General features: G+C 39.6%; 2 protein-coding genes across 2 annotated transcripts; both read right to left on the bottom strand.

The window, feature by feature from the left end:
- Window positions 1–2,089: 2,089 nt before the first annotated feature.
- On the bottom strand, window positions 2,090–8,386 carry LOC120789338 (phospholipase B1, membrane-associated-like). The gene is made up of 16 exons (XM_040126006.1): window positions 8,329–8,386; window positions 7,943–8,007; window positions 7,312–7,402; window positions 7,120–7,178; window positions 6,680–6,747; window positions 6,488–6,531; window positions 6,257–6,377; window positions 5,940–5,991; window positions 5,719–5,799; window positions 5,546–5,611; window positions 5,352–5,443; window positions 4,655–4,736; window positions 4,318–4,419; window positions 3,982–4,077; window positions 3,618–3,689; window positions 2,090–2,797 (listed from the first exon to the last, which is right to left on the bottom strand). Exons 1-16 carry the CDS (start codon window positions 8,384–8,386, stop codon window positions 2,672–2,674), a joined length of 1,275 nt encoding a protein of 424 aa, XP_039981940.1. The 3' UTR covers window positions 2,090–2,671.
- Window positions 8,387–9,261: 875 nt separating this feature from the next.
- Window positions 9,262–20,034, bottom strand: sel1l (SEL1L adaptor subunit of ERAD E3 ubiquitin ligase). The gene is made up of 21 exons (XM_040125876.1): window positions 19,759–20,034; window positions 19,563–19,600; window positions 18,686–18,881; window positions 17,150–17,317; window positions 16,690–16,795; window positions 15,899–16,061; window positions 15,694–15,747; window positions 15,453–15,512; window positions 15,285–15,366; window positions 14,989–15,143; window positions 14,087–14,143; window positions 13,915–13,983; window positions 13,418–13,495; window positions 13,119–13,181; window positions 12,779–12,866; window positions 12,333–12,481; window positions 11,833–11,998; window positions 11,245–11,319; window positions 10,887–11,059; window positions 10,576–10,704; window positions 9,262–10,402 (listed from the first exon to the last, which is right to left on the bottom strand). Exons 1-21 carry the CDS (start codon window positions 19,844–19,846, stop codon window positions 10,124–10,126), a joined length of 2,436 nt encoding a protein of 811 aa, XP_039981810.1. The 5' UTR covers window positions 19,847–20,034; the 3' UTR covers window positions 9,262–10,123.
- Window positions 20,035–21,140: the final 1,106 nt, after the last annotated feature.

Raw genomic sequence — 21,140 nt, 5'->3', positions numbered from 1 at the left:
TTACAATGACTGGAATTATGGACAGGAATGATTGCAGTAAAACCAAAAACATCTAATAGGTGACAGTTGACAAATCAAAGGAGAACGAGCAGACGTGTTTAAGCATACATCACTCTAATGAAGTGAGAAAGAAAAATTGTGTAAACGCTGTGCCAGGAATCTGATTTTGACCTGTCAGCATCACTAGAGATTGTTTTCTGTTGACTATTGGGTTATGCAGCTTAAATGAATGAAGTAAGCTTGAGTTAACGTTAACGAATTGACTATCCATTAAGCATTAATTACTCACACAAACTTATAATTAGATCATTTCTTAATTGTGAACAACAGGAACTCATGTCACTGAACAGGCTTCATTTTTTCATTGTTCTGCATTACTTAACTATGGGTTTTGTACCCTTATCATAATGTCTCACCAAATGGCCTACTCCATTAAAAGTCCCTAAATTAAACAAAACAAATAATGCACTATTGAGTTATGTGTTTTGCAGTGCTTTACATAAAGGTCTTTCTATTTATGAGGAACAGATGCTGAGTCCCAGATGTACATGAGCTTATGAGCTCATTTTCCTCTTTTCATTTGTTCCTGACACATTCATTTAAAAAAAACAACAAAAAAAACCCCAAAACAAAACACAACAGACAAAGAGGTTTCCAAGCTGTGTGCTGCACTGTTTGCTCTTTCAAATTTCCTTCTGCACCGTCTACTGAGATCCCAAAGATCTCATTATGCTTTTCAGAGAGACAATAAAGGCCAATTTGCGTCAGAGCCGGATCCATATTTGTCTCGCATAAACCAGCGACAGCTTTGTTTAAACATGAAGAGGGTTCTCTTTGAACGCAATAATAAGGTCATTATGAAATCCGACAGTTACAAGGACTGACTGAAATTCAGCCCACTGCAACATCCAAGAGAGAGATGGTAGAAAATAGGGAGGGGAAATATATGTTTTAGATCCTGAAATGCATGGCTAAATAAAATACATTGGGTGTGACAATAAATAAAAAATCTGGTTTTTATAATCCAGTTTCTTTGCACTTGAAAATGTTTTACTATTTGAATACACTAAAAAGGGGCCCTTCCCATTCAAAGTCAGTGTCCAAAAGGTTTTGCCTGCATTATCTACTGCAAGACATGTTTACCTTGAAACTGGTTTTAAAAAAACAATTCCGTTCTACTCCATATAATTCAACCCTACCGAACGGAGTACATACTGCTCGATATTCTTTCCCATTCAAGAGCTAAATTAACACTTCTGAGCGAACCAATGTAACCCGAGATCAGCTTAGTATAGCTTCCACCTGCCCTTGTAGTTATACTAATTACCCAGAGTCAATTCATACTGTACCGTACACTCTGTTTAACCAAAGAGCAGATGAATAGGAAAGTCATCTGTGGAAGATGATCAAATATCACAGCCACAATATGTTGAACGGTGATATTTTGTGTGTATAGATAAACAACAATGACTCCATTGCTCACCATTCAGTAATATGTGCTGTATAATATTTAGTGTTTTTTGTTCAGTGTGCTCCCTGTGGTGTCTTACATTGTTCCTTCTTGTCCTCGATGCATAATAATGCAGGTACTGGAGGACTGAGAAGTGAAAGTGGGCCAGCAGCAGCCTGAAGATCTGAGGAACAGACATGCGACTAAATTGCTCTGGTTTGAAAAGTCACAGCTTTCTGGGAAAAATCTACGGAGGGTAAGATGGACGACAAATTCTTTCCCATCTTTAAATCCTTTCGCTGAGCTGATCAGGGCCCCTCTGTGTGTCTGTGCATGCAGAATCCGCGTTGCTGTAAATGAGTTAATCTCAGCCAACCGCCCAGTTAAATGAATTTTGATGTGGTGAATGAGGCAATTTTGAATTTTTGTCTTAGAAATGATAATGCTTTCACTGCCGGCTCAACAAAATGATTGAGCATAATGCACTTTGGCAACATCCCAAAAACTTTATCTGAGGAATTGAAAGCCTGAAGGGGTTCAGGATTCTGTGGAGGTACTGAGATTAATTATCCAAGAAAACACTTTCATAGATTTAACAGACATTCACTTCACTTTTGGGCAAAGTCTAATTCGTTTAATGTTTTATGTAAGAATGTATAAAGGTCACATGAACAATTCAGAAATAATTACTCCTTTTTTCGCTAATTACAACATCTGCATTTTATATCAAGTAATACAGTATAGTTAAAGCTGCACTAGGCAAGACCTTCCCTAAAAAATACACCTACCGTATATTATTATAATTACAAGTGTGGGAGAAACATGGAAAATTGTCCAATCCCCACAGTTAGTATGTGTTCTAACTGATAAATCATTTTGGTGCAGTCATGATGAATTTAAATTTAAAAGCAAAATAGAAAACTTCCTGCTAAGAGCAGCAATCTGCTCACCAACAAAGACTCCTCACCACTTCCACCTCCAACTGCCTCTAAAAATGAAATATTTAGGTTGCAGGATTCACTGTCACATTATCTCTGGGGTTTTCAGATCTTAAAACTGCACTAATTTCTCCATGCTGGTATTTGGGGCCACAGACACGCAAAGTTGCAAAGAGTGGCTCACAGACTCTCCTTTGCAGGTGATCCACTGTAGGTGATCACCTCAACAGTAACCAGTATAGCAGAGACGTGCTTGCAAAAAATAGCTTGGGCAAAGTGAAAGCTACATAAGTCCCAAACCCACAAGCAGCGAGAGCAGCAAGATGGCTGCCCGTGATGGTGCATCAGACTGAAGTGGAGGCTGGCCTGACTTGGCTGCAATTGGTCGGGTGAAGATGTATGGGTGTTCCTACAGATAAGACACAGAGAAGAAGGGATGTTATTATTACTTTGCATTGTGAATCTCAAAGCATATAAAGGCTCATACTTGTGGTTTTGCATGGTTTAGCTCTTTAAGTGAACATCGCTGGGGACCATTTCCCAAAGTTTGACATAGATTTTACATTGATTTCCAATCATCGATAGCCACTGGTTTTCATTTATTTCACAACTGTATGAAAATCAGCTTGCAGACTTGCAATTAATATTTCATTTACTCCTATTTATTTATTGATTTTCCTTTGGGTCTTGTTCATATTATTGTAGTACAGCAAAGCAGTTGCAAACAGGGATCAGAAAGGTGTTGTGTTGTTGGTCTATTTAGGACGTTCTGACAACTGAGACTGACACATTGCATTTACATTTACTGGCAAAACAAAGCCGGAAGACAGATAATAAGCTAACATGCGCACACACAGTGAAAATTAAACTGTGAAATTGTGCAATCCCAGCATTAAAAGGTTTGCTCCAAAGTCTCAGAGGTCTGAACTTCTTTGAACGCACCAAAGACCTAGAAAACAGTCCCTGGTAGAAACTGCAGTAGCATGGGACAATAACATAACCTCCTTGAAACAAAAATGGCAATAAACCAACAACATCCTTCGGGAAATGGATTCAGCTAGCTGTAATCTATTTTTCCTCAATATAACGCTACACTATCAATAATGAAGATCCGTTGGTTCTTGTTTGGCTTAGCTGTTTCATTAAATTTGAATGAAACCTTTCAGGTTAAAGACAACATATGCTGCTCTGGTGTAGTAACATCACTGCGATAATAAGACTTGTCTTACCATAGGCGGACAGATGAGACTGATGGGGTGAGAGAAACTGCTCACAATCATCTTTCCTCCCTCAGGCTGAAACTGTGCACAGGAGACGGAGAGATGAGGGAATTTTCATTTGGGGCAACTAAGGGGAACAATACTGAGAAAACAAGTTATTTTTGTAGTTGTAGAAATAGTGCTTGCTTTAAAAAAAAAGTGCCCTTCATTTTATCTTACTTGTGATCCACATATATTTTCTATTACACATTATATTTCATCCTTTAATGGCATTTCTTCACATAATACATCATTCTGAATGGCAGTGAGGTGATTGATGACCTTTAACCTCTTGCCATTCAACTAAATACAAGCAGCGTAAGTCATTGTTCACCATGTTGTTCCACAGTCCCTTGGCCAGCTCCTCGTGTCCCTTGATGGTGAAGTGGAAGCAGTCGTGAGTGAAGAAGGTCATATCGATCTTCCCGTTCTGCTCAGAGAGACAAAACATACACTAGTGTAGATTTACTGATAGAGTGTGTTATTGGTGAAGCGCAGCTTCGCTCTCATCTTCGGCCTCGTGTCAACAAAGCTAAAAGCTACAGCTGTCACACGCGGGATCCTACTGATTCAATCATCACTGTGTAATGTTTCACACCAATTCATCCCCTGAAAGCAGACACTTCTGCCACGGCGACAGTGTTGTGGCCTTTGGGGTGAGACAGATTACCGGGAGGCGGGGAGGGTCGGCGTGTTGCAGAAAGGGCTGAAGAACAACAGCAAAGTCGTCCCTGAAGAAACGATCGCTGTACAGCAGCTCCTCAAGTCTTCTCTAGTGATGGACGTAAAATGAAAATCAAATTATCTGCCAGCTCTTTATGACTTTTAGTGTATTAATTACAGAAAACATGCAAATTACTTACAGATAATCATGAGCATCTAATCAGCACTGTACATTACAATGTTTGATTATGAGATGTTCATAAGGAAAGTGATAATGATTTCAAATGTTGTCCCCCATTACGGATAACTTGCACTTTTAATAAAGCGAGAGGTAGTAATTGTACCTGGAACTCCAGATTGACCTCCACCAGCTCCTGCAGTTCAGGAGACTTGGCTACTGGATCTATCAGGCACGAACAGAAAGACCTAAATCAGAGTTAAAATAAAAAATAAAAAAAACAAGGGGGGAGATTGCATAGGGATTAAAAGAATTGATAGAAATGTGAAACAATGAAGACTTGAACTTATAACGTCAGACATAAAAAAATCAAATCACTGGTATATGCATCTACTGCAGGGTTTGGCTAATTTAAAGATCCCCTCCAGGTATGTTTAAGACATATAAAAATACCCTGCCTTAAATAATAATTTGTGTCTGATATGGTTTTTCCATATTAACTAGTTAAAAAATTCACAACAATACATCTACTCCTTCTCCATCATTGATTTTTTTTGTTGTCTTTTTCCAAATTTTAACTTCTACACACAAGATGTCTCCTACTTTTCTAAAAGTACATTCGCAGTGAATGTGCACTGGAGCTTTCAAGCACATCCTGGACCATGATGATGTTGCTCTTATGTACACGTCTTTAACTGGGATTTAAGGTGAGCACAGAGAAACTTGACGAATGTGAAAACAGCCGTCTAGTGTGAAACTCTGCACACACGTCATCCAAATGAAGCAGCAATAAGCACAACTTATTTCTGAGTGGAGGTGGAGTTTTAAGGCTCATGTTGAGAGAGAGAGAGAGAGTGGCTCACCGCTGGAGCAGGCACCCTGGGGTGGGCTTCTGCACCTCCCTCAGAGTTTCCATGGGCAGGATCTGAACCACGTTAACGATCATACGAGGAACCTGAAGCACGACACGGAGAGAGGGGCATGTTCCGAGTGCAACACGTTCATCCCTGAAGCTAAAAATCGATCCAAATTCAGTATGTCTTGTTTCCTTTTGTACCTCATTCATAAGCATTTCCAAGGAGACGGTCATATACTGAATGAAGTTATCTACTGAAAAAAGAGTCTGGAAAGAACGTGGAGATTCTGCAGAGGTTAATTACATTCTATCACCAAAAAAAAAAAAAAATTCTACTGAACTATACTCAGCATTCAAAAGATGAGGAGACAGACCTTATCTTTGCAGTAATCACAGATGTCATTCATGCCCATGAGAATGGTCAAAAGCTTCCAGTCCTCCTTGAAGTTCAGACCCTAAAGGAAGAGGCAAAAGAAAAACAGGTTCAGGGAGAGTCCCTGCTGCAGGATATTTCAGATTTGAAGTGTTAATAACCAGTTCACTCCATCAACACTGTGCTGTTACACTTTAGGGGAAAACAGGGGCATCACTGTACCTCATAACCTCTCAGTGTGTCAATCAAATGTCTCGTCTGGCCGGGGAGATTGCTAGAAGGAAACAGTAACAACGTCTTTTTGAGCATCATTAATAAATTAAACAGAAAGTTATAGCTCATACATTTTTGTACAAGAATGTCTTCTTTAATATAAGTAGCTGGAAGGCCAAACATAGCTAAAATCAGGATAATAGTTTATGATGTTACTGGTTGCAAAGTAAGCCAAGGCTTTCAGTTCATGATGTAAAACTGAAATGATCCGTCTGGATAATCACTGCAGGGTGAAAACAGGGCACGTCCCAGTGACGAGGCCTTACAAGGTGTTGTGTCCAGTCACAGCCAGGTTGAAGCCCGTTTCACTGATATGAGCCTGCATCCCATGAACCGTCTTCCCGGGAGCAGCACCCACCAGTTTGGGATTGAATAGCTTTATGATATCTAAAACGCACAGTTGGAAAATAAATAAGTCAGTCTGGTTGACCGTGGTTTATATGGAACAATAATGTTGAGAGATGGCCGAGGTATCATCGGTGATTAAAACATCTTACTTGCCAAAGTAATGACATCCTGAAATGAACCGTAGCCTCCGATACTGCAAGATGAAGAAGTGGAGAGGAGAAACATGTTAGTACCCTAGCCCTGTTGTCGGGAAGGTTAAGGCGCATGAATATTAATCATATTATGTGGTGTCTATATGGAGGACCTCTACAGCAGTAGAGTTCACACATGATATCTGTCACCTCCACGACACATGACGAAACTCAATAGGAATCCCAAGGACAGTGGTGGCGTTGGCACCTATGCCCGTCTGCAAAAGAAAGACACAGCCTCTGAGGAAAAAAAGCGATTCGGATCTAATGAAAATGCAGACAGCCTGGTTGTGAGTGTGTGCGTCTGCTGCTATCATAAAAAGAGACCAGCGATAACTAATCTGGTTGCACTGTCACTGCAACATTTTAGTCATCCTGATTTTAATTTTGCATTTCTTTTATCTTCTTTTATCCATCCTCCCCCTTGCGTACATTTTAAGCTCATTCCACAAATAACCGGTATGTTACTGCCTTCTGCTCAGTAGTACTAGGAAGTAAGCAAAATGCATGAATGATGGTCAAACAGTAAACATTTTGTTAGATTTTGTATTACTGGTGTAGCTGAAGGAGTATCAACGAATACGACCTACTGTCAGAGAGTCCCCCAAGGCAGCGATGACTTTGATATCTGCCGCCTTCACAAATTCAACTAAACAGAAAGGGTTGAAGGAAAGATGGAGATGGAGAGAAAGAAGAGGGGAGAGAGAGGGGGAGAGTGATCAGTCAAATCCAGTGTTTCAGCACGTAGATGATAGATTGATGTGGATGTGATGATGGCAGACCTGATGAGGGGACAGAGGGAGAAGGACTCATGTCTGGACAGTGGAACACCGGATGTTTGAAGCTCACTGGTCGAGTTTTCTCTGGAAATTCCTGAAGAAGTAACAAGAGGCCAATGCTCACTGTGAGGTCAGAACCAATGATATCCTGGATTTTCTTGTAGCTTTAAACCAATCTCTTGAGATTCTATCTGTTTCTTCCTACTGTGATTTTTGAATACCTTGACTGTATTATCTTTAACTCACTGACCCTTGTTTTGCTTATGTCTTTAGTCTGTTAGCTGTGCTTGTTCTGCACATACTCAGGATGCCTGCTGGTCCATGTGGTACGGCCAGCTGTCACCCCATGGTAACCCGCCTCTTATCTTAAAAGTACGTTACCAATTGCTACATATATTGTTTTGTTGTTTACATTTTGTCCAGTTGTGTCTTCTTTTTTTTTTTTTTAAATTCGTAAATCAAGGCCAGGAAGTCATAATTAGTCCTAAATTGACCTGGCTGTCTAAATGAACAAAATAAAAATACTATCAGCTAACAAAATAATGTTCTGTTGTAAGAATTAGATTTTTGATCTTATCCATTGTTTAACACTAACATTTTTACATTCAGTGATAAAAGCAGGTGTAAACAGTACCTTGTTGAGGGCCTCCTTGCTGTAGTGTCGTATCCCCTCCTCATACTCCCACCACCAGTCGTTGCCTTAGAGAGAAGGATTATTTCCAAAGTGTCCATTTCAGACTTTTCAAGCGGTCCAATAAACCACCTCTTAACACTTGTTTATCAATTAAACAAGTAGTTTCCCTTTGACAACATCATTTACAGAACAAAAATAAGCTCCCAACTAGTCTTTACTTTGATCGTAGACATTTGTACCTAATCTAAATGTTTATTTGAAACCAAATCTTAATATAATGTGAACCACAGTCTGAAAAAGGGCCCTGTTTCAGAGGCTGCTGTAACAATAAATACAGGCACACTGGCTCACGTGTGCTCTGCCCTCCTGCTTGTTCTAGCACTTACCTTTGACAGAGCAGGACACGAGCACACATGTTGCCACGGCGATCCAAAGCCACTCCATAGTAGTGTGTATGGGCCAGTCAATGGGTCACTCCTACAGACTGCACAATGTGATGCTCAGTTTTTACAGCACTGTCACTTTGTCTCGCCCACCCTCTAAAGCTGAGTGACAACCTGCGGGTCCATTGACAGCCATTTTGACTGCTCAATCAATGTCTGCAGCACAATACCTCCTGTTATGTCTGATTTGTAGGGCACATTAGGCTACAGTCACTCATTGTATTGATAGCCACAACATCTCTTTTCATTTTTCCTATATAACAAGGTGCTTGGCTTACAAATACCTGTTGATATTAACATTTTAACATTAAGGACAATATTCAAAAGTCAAATTAAACTGACAACCATTAAATATCCATTTATCATTTATTAATTTCTTTATAAACGTTGATTTGCGATGGTAAAAATGCAGTCTTCTCGACAGTGTTCCCCAGTTAGACAAATTATCAGTTCTGTGGGTATCAATGCATGAATGCAGGGACATCAATGTCATTGAAACAGTTTGGAGTAATTTTCTATCGTCCTGCAAATAACATTTTACTGTCCTTTTAGATTTCATAAACTTCATGCAGATGTATTGGACTGATAAATTCTTAATAATTCGAACAACAAGCACATACTATGGAACTGAAGAAATGGACCTTTGAGAATAAACTGCATGTGGCAAAAATAGAAGTTTTATAATCTAGTTTGGATAAATACTGTGTGGCCTAATCATGGCTTCATTTCTTTCCCATTTCAGGCTCAGATTTAGAGACCATCTGAGCTGAAAAGTGTAGGCAGAGCCCAAAGCTCCAACTTGGACTTTTGTGAGGGGGTGGAAATTTTCACAAACAGCTGAAGTTGGTTAACCCAAAAAAAAAATAAAACATCAACTTGTGTGCCTAAAGTTAAATCATTTATCAAACAAGCATCCAGTCCAGCTTTTCTACCAGTTAAAGTAAACCATTTAACATATTTCTTGTTCTTATACTGTTGACATAACATGGCTTTAGTACATTTTAGCAGTCACTAATGCTGAATGAACAAAACTGTTTCTCTGTGATTTGCAGATATGCAAAAGGTACTGACCCGACAACATGTCAATGAAACAAATAACTAATGAACACAAATTTGCGATGCAAAAATGAATGCAAAACGTGTTCACTCCCTGGGTGTATGAAAAAAGATGCCTAAATTCTGCAAAACATGCAAAAATATGACTTCTTTTAGCAACTAGACCCAGGCTAGCATCTTAGTTCACATTTTCCCACTGAATTTTTTCTAAATACTGCGCAAAATTAGGATTGAAGCAGTTCAACTGAGTGTAATTTTCTCAAAAAAGGAACGTGAGAAGTAACTAATGCACATACAAGATTCCAACTATGTTGATCAAAATGTCTTTGATCTGGCAACTGCAAGACTATTTCTCCATGGTGGACATGGGTGTTTCTGGCAGTATCCTGAGTCACAGAATAACAAGTCCCAAGTCTCTATTATCCTCTCAGCACTCTGTTCTGCAGCACTGTGCATAAAAACCTCCAATGCCTTTCTCTAAGCAAAGGACCAACATATTTTAAATCCAGAAAGGGCGTTGTGAGACTGTGCGCATCAGCAGCGATCTTAGCCTCTTTTTTTAGCATTTGGAGGGGTGCAGGCAGAGTGGGAGTGTTGCTCAAACTAGAACCAGCTGCTCGATGCAGCGGGCTGGCACAGCCTCTGTCTGTCTAGTCCTGCCCTCACTCCGTCTGGCTTTTTCTCACTGCTGTTCCTCTTCCTCCTGCGCCGGGCCCTGGGTTTGTGTTTCTCCCTGACCTTGGGTCTCGGCTTGGGCTTGTGGCTGTTCCTGAGGTGGACCGGGAGGGGGCGTTGGGGCAGGGGCAGGGGCAGGTGGACGGAGCGGCACTATGATCTGGTGCTGGCGCTGTCGGTAGGCGATGATGGTGCCTAAGAGCAGGGCGATGACGGTCATAAGGTAGAGGTCCCACTCTGGGCCCAGAAGCTGGTCCAGGTCCACCTGAGAAATCAGCTCCTTCAACTGAGAGGAGCCACAGCCAAATGGGGAGAGGATGGAGGGCAAAGACAAATGTGATTAATTACAGTTCCCTCTAATGAAGAAGCCTTTAACTAGCTTGAATTATATTTCTAAGTCTCTATTTAAAAGCCAAATTGTCACAGCTCCAGCTTGAGAATTTAGGAGGAAGTACTTACATTAAGATCCTGCAGGTACTGAAGCGTGTAAATCAGGCCAAGCTTGCACAGAGCCAGGAAAACTGGGACCTGGGCATCAGGACTGGCTTCAGCGGCCATGTCGTAGAAACGCTTTGCTAAATGGATGTCCTGCAGAAAGCAAATGGAACAATTCTGAATTACAAATCAGTCCGCACATCTTTTCATCATTTGAGACCAACAACAATATTAACTATACTCTGCGTTTATAAAGCAATGTAACTATGTGCTAATAAATATCATGTTGAGAGCAAGCTGATGTGTAAGAGTCACCAATGAAGCTCTATGCTCACCTGTTTGATGCCCAAGCCTCTCTCATGCATGTAGCCCAGATTGAACATGGCCTGGGCACTGTGCTGCTGCTCTGATGCCAGCCTGTAGTGGATGACAGCTGTCTCATAATCCACATCGGTCCCGTAGCCATAGAAGTGATAGTCCCCTAGTTTTATTCTTGCCACAGTGTAACCTGGGAAAGACAAGAGACAACATGCATCAACTTTCTTTTTACTATGAGGAAAGCCAAACTCAACTAGTTTTCTTTGTGTAAATCAATCATAGATGGATTGCTGATAAAGAAGAAAGGCTAAATGCTAAAAAATACAATTAGCACAGACCTAAAATGGATGAGGTACGGTGTGTGTATGGACTCACCTTGTGCTGCAGCTCTAGTCCAGTGGAGCAAAGCGCGGGGATAGGTTTCATTCTCACTGAAGATCTTAGCCCCTTCTGTTTGTTACAATCCATAGAAAGACAAAAATAATAATAATAATTAGAAAAAAAAAAATTCAAGGGTTAGAACATTACTTCTCCCAAAATTGGGGGGTTACCAGTATTTTGGAAAATTTGCATAATAAGACACAGAAGCATTTTTCCCCCACGTTTCACTAAATCCATTTTGCTATTGTTTAACAAGAAGCTAATCAACTGTGATTAAACTAAGGCAAAGACCAACTTGATAAATGTGAATGGTTGAACTGCAATTTGGTTAATTTAAAAGGCAAATACGTGTAAATACTATTTATATAAAATATTCATTGTTAAGACACACATACATGTAACTATCTTCCACAGGGTCAGAGTTTGCTAGTAGTGATGCTAAGACTACAAATAGTTTGGTTTTTTTTAAATTGAATGTAAACTAACTGTTTTCATGGCATTCGAACCTGATTTGCTTTTCACATTTCACACACTTTCTTGCCTGCCTGCCTGCCATGATGCTAATGTCATGGTTTTTCTTACTCTGGTCCAGAATGAAGGCCACGTTGCTCTGGGCCACCTCATAGCCCTGCTCAGCCAGCAGCAGATACTGCACCAGTGCAGCATCTGTCTCTCCCTCCTTAAAGCTGCCGTAGGCCGTCATCAGACGCTCCGACCAGCGACCGCGCTCACACACGTTCTTGAAAAGCTGCAACAAAGATACAGGCACAAAGTGTAACACACCAAAAAACTGGGCCTATTTAACAGTTGCACACAGTGATTTCACTGTAGCTGTTTCTAACGTTTGTCACTTGTAAATTGTATCTCTTTCCAACTTGCAATACGATAAGAGAGTGTAAACAATGACCACTAGAAGAGGACGAAAATGAATAATAACTGTTAAACTCAAATAAGAAGCTAAATAATTGGCAGTCTATGGGCTTTACTAGATGAGTAATTGCTGAATCACAGCAGAGGGACGCTCTCAATCTCTCCTCATTTCAACATAAAGAGAAAGGAGCAGCGGCTCCAGGGTGGCTCACCTCCACGGCAGTGTGGCAGGATCGCATCACACCAGTACCAGTGGCGTGCATTTGGGCCAAGTTGTAGAAAGCCAGGATGTGGCCTGCCTGCGAGGCCAAGTTGAAGAACTTGAGTGCCTGTTTGTAATCACGCTTCACACCAATGCCATCTGGGGAACGAGAGGAAGAAGAGAAAGAATAACAGTGAAGAGAAAAGACATTTTCTAGTCAACAGGAATAAAAAACAATGTGAAGGAAATAAAGAAGAGAGACTGAGGGCTAGTAAAAGAAACAGATTACTCAAATCTTCAGATGAAGCAACAGGATTTACCAGACAGACAACAAAGTGGAAGGAAAAGCTATGACAGGAGGCCATTGCATGACTTTGTGTGCCGCAAGCACACACCAAACACAGGTCCACATACACACAGACACACAAGCATACACACTAAGTCTTCAACACTCACTGTAATACATGGTGCCCAGCTGGAGTTGTCCGTCCACCCAGCCCTGCTCTGCTGCCTTCTGGAAGTATTTCAGTGCCAGCTCATAGTTCTGAAGACAAACACACAACTTTCAAATGGCTGCTCTCATTTCAGCATGAGCGACACAAAGTGAAAGGCTCATACACGAAACTACGGAGATTTATATTTTCTCCTCTTTCTCTTCTTCGTTCCAAAAACTGTAGCTACCAGGTTAGCAAAAGAAAATAACCTGAAAATTAAAATGGGTCATAGTGGGTTTATCTTATGTTAATAGAGAGGTAATATCAAAGGGATTGTAACGTATGTTAAAAAGGTTCCTTACCACTGGGACACCTCTTCCATATAGATAGGCCATGCCCAGGCCGCTCTGTCCCACTGGATTACCCTGAATGAAAAAGCAGTATTTTGTCAAAGCAAATACTGAGGGCGAAGGACAGTTGATTAACAGGCATCACCTGACAGGAAAAAGTGTGAGCAGACACCTGTTCCTCTCCAGAGGTATAAGGAGTGCGGCTTTCTTTTAAAGAGTAACTGCAAAAATTGACACTAATACAAACACTGTAGGGTAAGTTACCCAGTTCAGATAAAGACAAAGACATTATTCCACAGCTTCATTCTTACCAAGTCTGAAGCCTTCTTGAAGTACTGCAGGGCTGTCTCGTTGTTCTGAGGGAGAAACTCGCTGCCCTCTGAGTACATCTGAGGGACAGAAGGAGTCACAGCATTGAAATAAACTTGATGTAACGCCTTAAAAAACAAATGCGCGGCACCGCCCCCTGTTAAAACAGCAGAGCCAAATCATTGGCTTTATATTTTTTGGACTGAACTTAGACTATCTTGCTGCTCTCCGACTATTTGACTGTTTCGCCTGAGTTCTCACACAGTATGGGCTAAATATTCATAATATTTGCAAACACAGAAGTAAAACAGACGGGTAAAAAGAACACTCAACTCATCAAAAAACCAATCTGAATATTATCAAATAGATACTTTGATAGAAATGGACAATGTACAGCAAGCTGGTCAGTGTAATAAAAAAAAAAAAGAAAAAAGAAAGAAAAGAAAGGTGTATTCAATAAAACAAGGCTAACAAATACATTCAACCTCATCTAACCCACCTTGCCGAGGAAAGCCATAGCATGTGTATTCCCTGCATTTGCAGCCTGAGTGAAGTAGTCATACGCCCTCTGTTGGACAGTAAGCATCAAAAATATATTTAGTGGTGCAAAGAAAAACAAAACAAAAAAAACAAACATTATTTTAAAGCGATCTTCAAAAAAAACATTTTACCTGGTGATTTTGTTCAACTCCACGTCCTCCATGCAGGTGAAGCTGACCCAATCCCACCTGAAATGGGAAAAAATGGCCTAGTTAACTTCATGGCACCATAAAAAAAATGAACAAACAAAAGACTTTCAGACTGACTAGTTTACAACCTAACACAATTGCTATTAATACTGTAAATACTTCTTTTATTTAAATTATGCACATGCGCTATGGTTAAGACCATGGACATATGGTTATGTCCATCTTAACTGTTATATTTTAATCTTCACATAATGCAGTGAGTACCGACTGATCATGCCAAATAAAAATGTGTCTTTAAACTAAGAAATACTGTAAATCAGGTATTAGATTACAGAAAGCAACTGAGCAAGCAGAAGACACGATGTACACAAATCATTACTACAAGTGGAATTGCTATGTAAAACCAAGAAATTTCAAAATTGTTCTTGTCCATTCTCACCTTTTGCTATTGAGCAACCGTTACAAAAGGCAGCATGATGAGGTCTATTTTATCAGGAAAGCAAAGGATTGTTTGCCACTTTTGTAGTTGTCATCCTGCCCTGACACTTTCTATACCGAAATTCTGCAGGATGACACCTACAAAAGTGGCAAACAACTGTTTGCTTTCCTGATAAAACAGACCTCATCATGCTGCCTTTTGTAACGGTTGCTCAATAGCAAAAGGTGAGAATGAACAAGAACAATTTTGAAATTTCTTGGTTTAAATAAATAAACATTTATTTATTTATTTATTTTTACTTTTTTCCCCCAGTAATTTCAATTTGTATTTATTTGTTAAAGAGGTGGCATGACCCCATAACATCAGGGTATAAATGTTAATGATGTTAATGATGAAAACTTAGCTGGTTGGTGTATTGAACAAAGGAGAATGACAACCATTTTACCTGGGCTTGTACATCTCCTTTCTCAGCGAGAAACTGGTAGTACTGGATCAGGTCCTCCTCCAGCATCCCACTGGTGGAGCCCGGGTTCTCCACCTCATCCAGAAGCCTGATCCTCTGCACAGCTGAGCCCCCTGTCAGGGACACGTCACTGGCCACTGTAAGTGGTGACAAAGAGCAGAGTGGAGAAACAGCAGATGGGAGAGAAAGACTTTTAATGAGGTTATGTGTCCAGAAGAATCTGAATATCACACCTGAAAAGCACATTAAAAATTTTAATAAGTGCAGCAAATTCTTACCCTGATTTGCAACGAGTCTATAGTGTGTTAGTGCTGACTCACAGCTCTGGGGAACACCCACACCTCCCCAGTATCTGTATCCCTAATAAGAAAAGAGAAAAAGGCATTTTAATACCTTATCAATAGAGTGATTCTGTAATTGATTCTCTGACAGACCAATAGACTTACCAGAATCATATGAGCTACCAAGTTTCCACCGAGTGCACCGAAGGTGTAATAAACCAAGGCCTGAAAAACAAAAATGTAGAGAATGTGTGAACGATTGTTGGAAAAAGTGTCAGAAATGACATCGTTTTTGGAGAGGTTTTTGTCCAAAGCGACTTACAATTTGTGCATTTAACCTCCAAATGAGAAAGCGCTTTATCAACAAGTGTAAGACATAGCTTAAGTCAAACAGAATGATAAGCACCTTAGCTTGACTCGAATTAACTCCAAGTCCTGCAGCATACAGAAAGCCAAGAGCCTATGCCAAAACAAACAAAGCACAATGTCAAATTTTTTTCCCCCACTTATTTTCTGAGTACAAATAATCAGTATGTTTAATCAGATCAAATCAAAATGCAATTCAACACTCTTCTCAATTGAAATATAAACATTTTGGATGGGACATGTACCATCTGAGCTTTGGGTGAGCCCTCTAGGGCAAGCCTCTCAAACATTTCTTTTGCCTTGGTGACGTTCTGGTTCATGTAATCTCCAAACAGCATGGCGTAGGCCACCTTCTCCATGGCTTTGTGGTGGCCCTTCTCTGCTACTTTGAGCAGCTTTTCATATAATCTGAGAGAGTGGTTGGATAAGCAGAGGTGGCTTGGGTGAAGTCAGAGTGACACAGGCATAATAAAAATAATGTTTACATAACAAACAGTACTGTGAAATCTAAAGCAAAAAAGGACGTGCTGAAGTCGCAAGGTAATAAAGCACACATAAAACAGATATAGACATACCAATACTAAATTTAAAAAAAAAAAGAAAAGAAATAATGAGGCACATTTTTCTCAGCTTGTGTGATCTTCCTGGTCTTCCGGCAGTCCTGATGGTTGAAATAAAAGTAGAGCAAAGATCTGCCTTTGTCAGAGAGGTTTACTCTATCTTACCACCTCATCTTCACTTTCACTCTCTCTCTCTCTGAGATGAAATGGTAATTTAATTTTCATCTCTGTCAAAATTCAAGATTAAGCTAATGATCAAGTCTAGGAGAGAACAACTGGGAAGTAAACACTTGCAGGTAAACATAAATTTATTTATTTTTTTCCCCATGAAGAACACAATGAAACGATTTTTGTCATAACACCATTAGTTATAAACAAATCCAAATGCTTCTTACAACAGTACAGATGTCTTCAAGCAAGAGGTTCAAAATCAGGTTAAAAAAACCAAGGGAATAAGTCAAAATGTTGAAACTCACTCTTTCTTCTGTGTCTTCCTGGTGGTGGCATTGAGTATGCGAAGGACACTCTGATACTGCTCCTCAGCCTCTTCTGCCTGCAGTCTCTGCTGTGCCTGCTCTTCCGCTAATAGAAAGAGAGGAGAAGCCAATAAGAACACACAGATGAGATAAAGGTTTTCAAAACTTTTGCAGCAGTAGGGGCCATAATAATTCTGAAAATGAAACCATGATGTGCTCTTGAATCGGTATCCATAATCAGTTTCAGTGGCTGTTGAGCTTTTTAAAAAGGACTTTTATTTAGCTAAGCAAATAATTAGCAGTAACCAAATTCTATAACAATGTATCTAGATTTGTTGGCTTTGTGTGATAAATAAGCCTACAACACTTCAAAATGTTCAGCCAACCACTGTTAAAGGAAGCTGAATGACTTCAAAATACGCTACTTCATTAAAGTCAAGACCCTCAATTGAAGACTTACTCTCACAGAAACCCCACTTTTTCTCCTGGTCATAGTCGTAAGTTGTGGCACACCACAGCCGTCCATCCCCCCGTCCATCAGTGGTACAGTCCGAATACTCCTTTCCCTGGAAGAGGAATGGGAAGAGGCAGGGCTCTCCGTGGGCTGTACCTCCATTCACCACAGGAACTGTATAAAATAAAGCACAATATTATTATAATGATAATAGAGCAAACAAAAAAAAAACAAAAAAACAAAAAAAAGACAAAAATACCCTGATATTATATATCATATAGAAAATATGTTACCATGTCTTTATAACTTCATATTAAAACATTAAAATGTTCATTTCAATACATTTCCATAAATCATCTTCATATTAAGCTCAGTATATCACTTGTGCAAGAAGCCAGTAGGAAAATAGTTAACGATCCCCAAGTAAAATGATGTAACTGACTGCAAGAGGAGCCGCAGGTGCAAGGCGCTGTTAATTTCTCATGGGGTTTAACCAGTTATCCAATGTGGCACTGTCTGAAACAACACGCGCCTTTGCTCAGTCAGCAATGCTGAAAACAGGTTAACATGTCAAGGCTCAACAAAGCTTACAAAATAAATCAGGACAGTCCTCATTCTCAAAAACAGGTGCAATTTAGAAGAAGGTAAAAACCTGAGGACACTGAGGAGTCAGTAAAGCTACTGACAGGCTATCACCGTTACAGGCCAGTCACATTAGCCAGAAATGCTTATAAAAGAGCTTACATGTATTGTAAGTTCAGACTAGAGATCCCTGAAATATACCTCTACAATTTCGAACCACTTTACACACTGATGAGAATATTAAAGTCTTTATTTCATAGCTGGTACAGAGCTAACCGCTGTCTTTTTTTTTTTAACTCAAAAGATTTAAATGAATTCTCCAAAACCAGCTGTTATATTTTGTTACTGTAAATTCCAAGTCTCAACATCAAGTTTCACTGTATCACATAGTTATAAGTGGATGTGCAGTGCCTCAACCTTGTTAAGCACTGCTACAGTATGTGAAGCCTTACAGTGTCATCAACAACTGAAATGATCTGCTGTTGTAATCGTGACTCTGTATAAGCAGAGGTAACATGACTCCATTTTATTTGATTAAATCTCCCGCTAAGTTGCCCAGAAAAAGTGTCCACGAGTGAATTCTCAAGTCATTCCACTGCTCCATCAATTCCTGGATTTTAATTGGTGGGCAAAAACACTAAACTCAAAAGTCGGTCTGCTAACGCTGACAGAAGATAAGCCAGCTCATGAACTCTCTCTCTCAGACATTTGGAGCTAGACACCTATATAAGCCAAGAAAACAAACCATGGACAGAAAGAGTGTGTGTTCACTAGTTAAAACAGAGAGGCACAAAAACTCAACTTATAAAATTCGATACATAAAAATCAACAATAAGACATGTTTAGGGATTGTGTCTGCACGCTCAAAGTTAACAGACCATACAGTTCTTATGCCACGGTTCTTTTGCACTACATGAATTATTTACAGCTCAATATTTGAGTTTAAATTTTAGTCTTTACCCTCCTTGGGTTTCTCTGCAATTGGAGGAGGCTGGTCAGGCAGGTCCTCCTTCTCCTCTCCCTCCAGTCCATCTCCAGGTGACTTTTTCTCCTCTTCTGGCTGGGAGACTTCATGACCAGAGGTCACCGAGGCACCTGCCACAATTACTGACGCAAGATGGACGGCTTCCTCTTCATCGTCTGGATCATGGTAAGACTGGAAAGATAAACAAGAGGTTATTGTAAAGCACAATCTGAAATGGGTGAATCACATTGCATATTAATAATTTTTGGGCTGAATACTGTTCATAAGGCAAAAGCTATGAATTTGTGATAAAGATTATTTGTAAACTATTTGTAAACACTGAATTCCATCTCCCAACTGCCTTGCAACTCTGTTATCTGCTCACTCTAATATGTATTTTTATTGAATTACAAAAAGTTAAACAGAATAGCAATGTTTTTATTCCTCTATCCAGTTTGGCTTTTTTTGGAGTGAGGACAAGGTATATCTTTTTTTTTGCACACTCATAGTTTATACCTAAAAGTGGCAAATTGTGATTAAGTACTTCATCCAAAAATGACCTGATGAAGTATATAAAGTATATATTTTAAATAGATTTTTTTGCCAATAGCTTTGATAGACTTAAATGAATCCATAATGTCCACATATCATAAAGCTCTGGAAGAACACACAAGGTGAGGCAGTAATATGATGTGTCAGATGCAACCCATAAAATACACTGTGGATACCAACAGCCGTTACTGTATACTGTAACAGTATTGAGGTTTACTTTGTCATTTATTTCCATTTAAAACTTCTAAATCAAGTCAATCATCCTCAGGGTTTGATATGCTAACCTGAAAACAAATATCAAATCGCTACAGTATGACGTACCTTCAGCTCTGGGCCGTCATTCCCGTGTTGCTCTTCATCTGAAAAGTATTAATATTGCAGCAGTTTAGACAGTGTTATCTTGAGATGGACGAAGCTGTTAGCTAAATTTAAACAGCTGCTTGCCACACTATCAGACACGTAACGTTACAGCCCTTGCAGCTATTAGCCAGTTATACAGCAAAAGTGAGCTACTTACCTGACGTTATTCCTTTGAAGAAGACTATCAGCAGAATGGTCAAAAAATAAAAAACTCTCGTCGTCTTTAGACACCCCTTTAAGCCCATTGCTGTTGTTATCGAGCTGACAATCTGCTAGCTGTAACTGCTGCTTTTTCTATCACCAAACATTCAGGTACAGTTGAGTCCCAATATGATAAGTAGCATAAACATGCAACGCGCGCGCGCGCGTACACACACTCACACACATATATATATATATATATATATATCTATATATATCTATATATACGAATATATGTATGTGTGTGTATGTATATACAGATATATACAGATATATATATATACACACACAGAGACACACAGACACACACACACACACACACGTATGAAAAAACGGAAGCTAATTCGCTCTGGATACCAACTTGGTTAATTTTAGCTGCTGTAGCTGTCAAACAAGACAACAAATTCCAATGCAATGCTAAGCTAGCACAGTAGTAGCTGTGCTGAAAAGACGTTCAGCTAAAAAGCTAGTGCCACACAAAAGACCAACCACACGACGCAATATTTGCAAAAGACGTAACTCCTCGGTCTAAAAATTAGTTGCCAAAAACCTCTTGGTACTTGAAAGCCCACCGATTTCAATGAAGTGTACAAAAAGCTATAGCTTTCAGTTTATATTAACCAGATACTACTTAGCTACCCATGTTAAGCCCCTACTATTGATCGCCACTTCCTTTTCTCGCAATTCGACCAATCACGGCGCGTTTTGTATGTCAGTATCCAATGAGCGGGGACCAAAGATACGTAAGCGAATCAGGTGCGTACACAATTACGTTTGTAGTTGATGGGCTTGTCCACGACAACACAGCACTTTATGCTGCACCTTATGCAATAATAATCATGTGGAAGGTAGAGGTGGTTGTTTTTATATATTATTACTAACAACATAAGCATTATAAATACGGTTTTAGAAGTACAAACCAATAGATATTCAAACCTGAGTGGTGTATCAAAACGATCCAATGAATTATGCAATGAATACATGACACCATGTGGTTACTGCAAACCCGTCATGGGGACTTGAAGAGCTTCAAGGAAATAAAGAGCTCCTATATAGTCAGTTGTTGCTATACCCCCAGACAGATGTGAAGTTGGTATGAGCCTGTCTTGTGACAAATCTAAGGACACTGATTGTCAAAGTGTTGTCTATTTATTTTTTGTCACTTGTGTTGTATATGGTGTCCTGAGGGCTTTGATGTGTTTTTTGTTTTATCTGAACTTACCGAAGCAAATTCTAATGAACAATTTTGAAATGGAAATAAAGTATTGAATCTTGACAATTTGAGACAATTTTCAGCCTTTGAGACCATAAAGTGGAAAAAAATATCTTTTAGTTCCA

The sequence above is a fragment of the Xiphias gladius genome, chromosome 4 (genome assembly GCF_016859285.1).
Source record: "Xiphias gladius isolate SHS-SW01 ecotype Sanya breed wild chromosome 4, ASM1685928v1, whole genome shotgun sequence".
In the NCBI taxonomy this organism is placed as follows: domain Eukaryota; kingdom Metazoa; phylum Chordata; class Actinopteri; order Istiophoriformes; family Xiphiidae; genus Xiphias; species Xiphias gladius.
The sequence above is the reverse complement of the archived record's forward strand: the minus strand, read 5'-3'. Positions and strand labels throughout refer to the sequence as shown.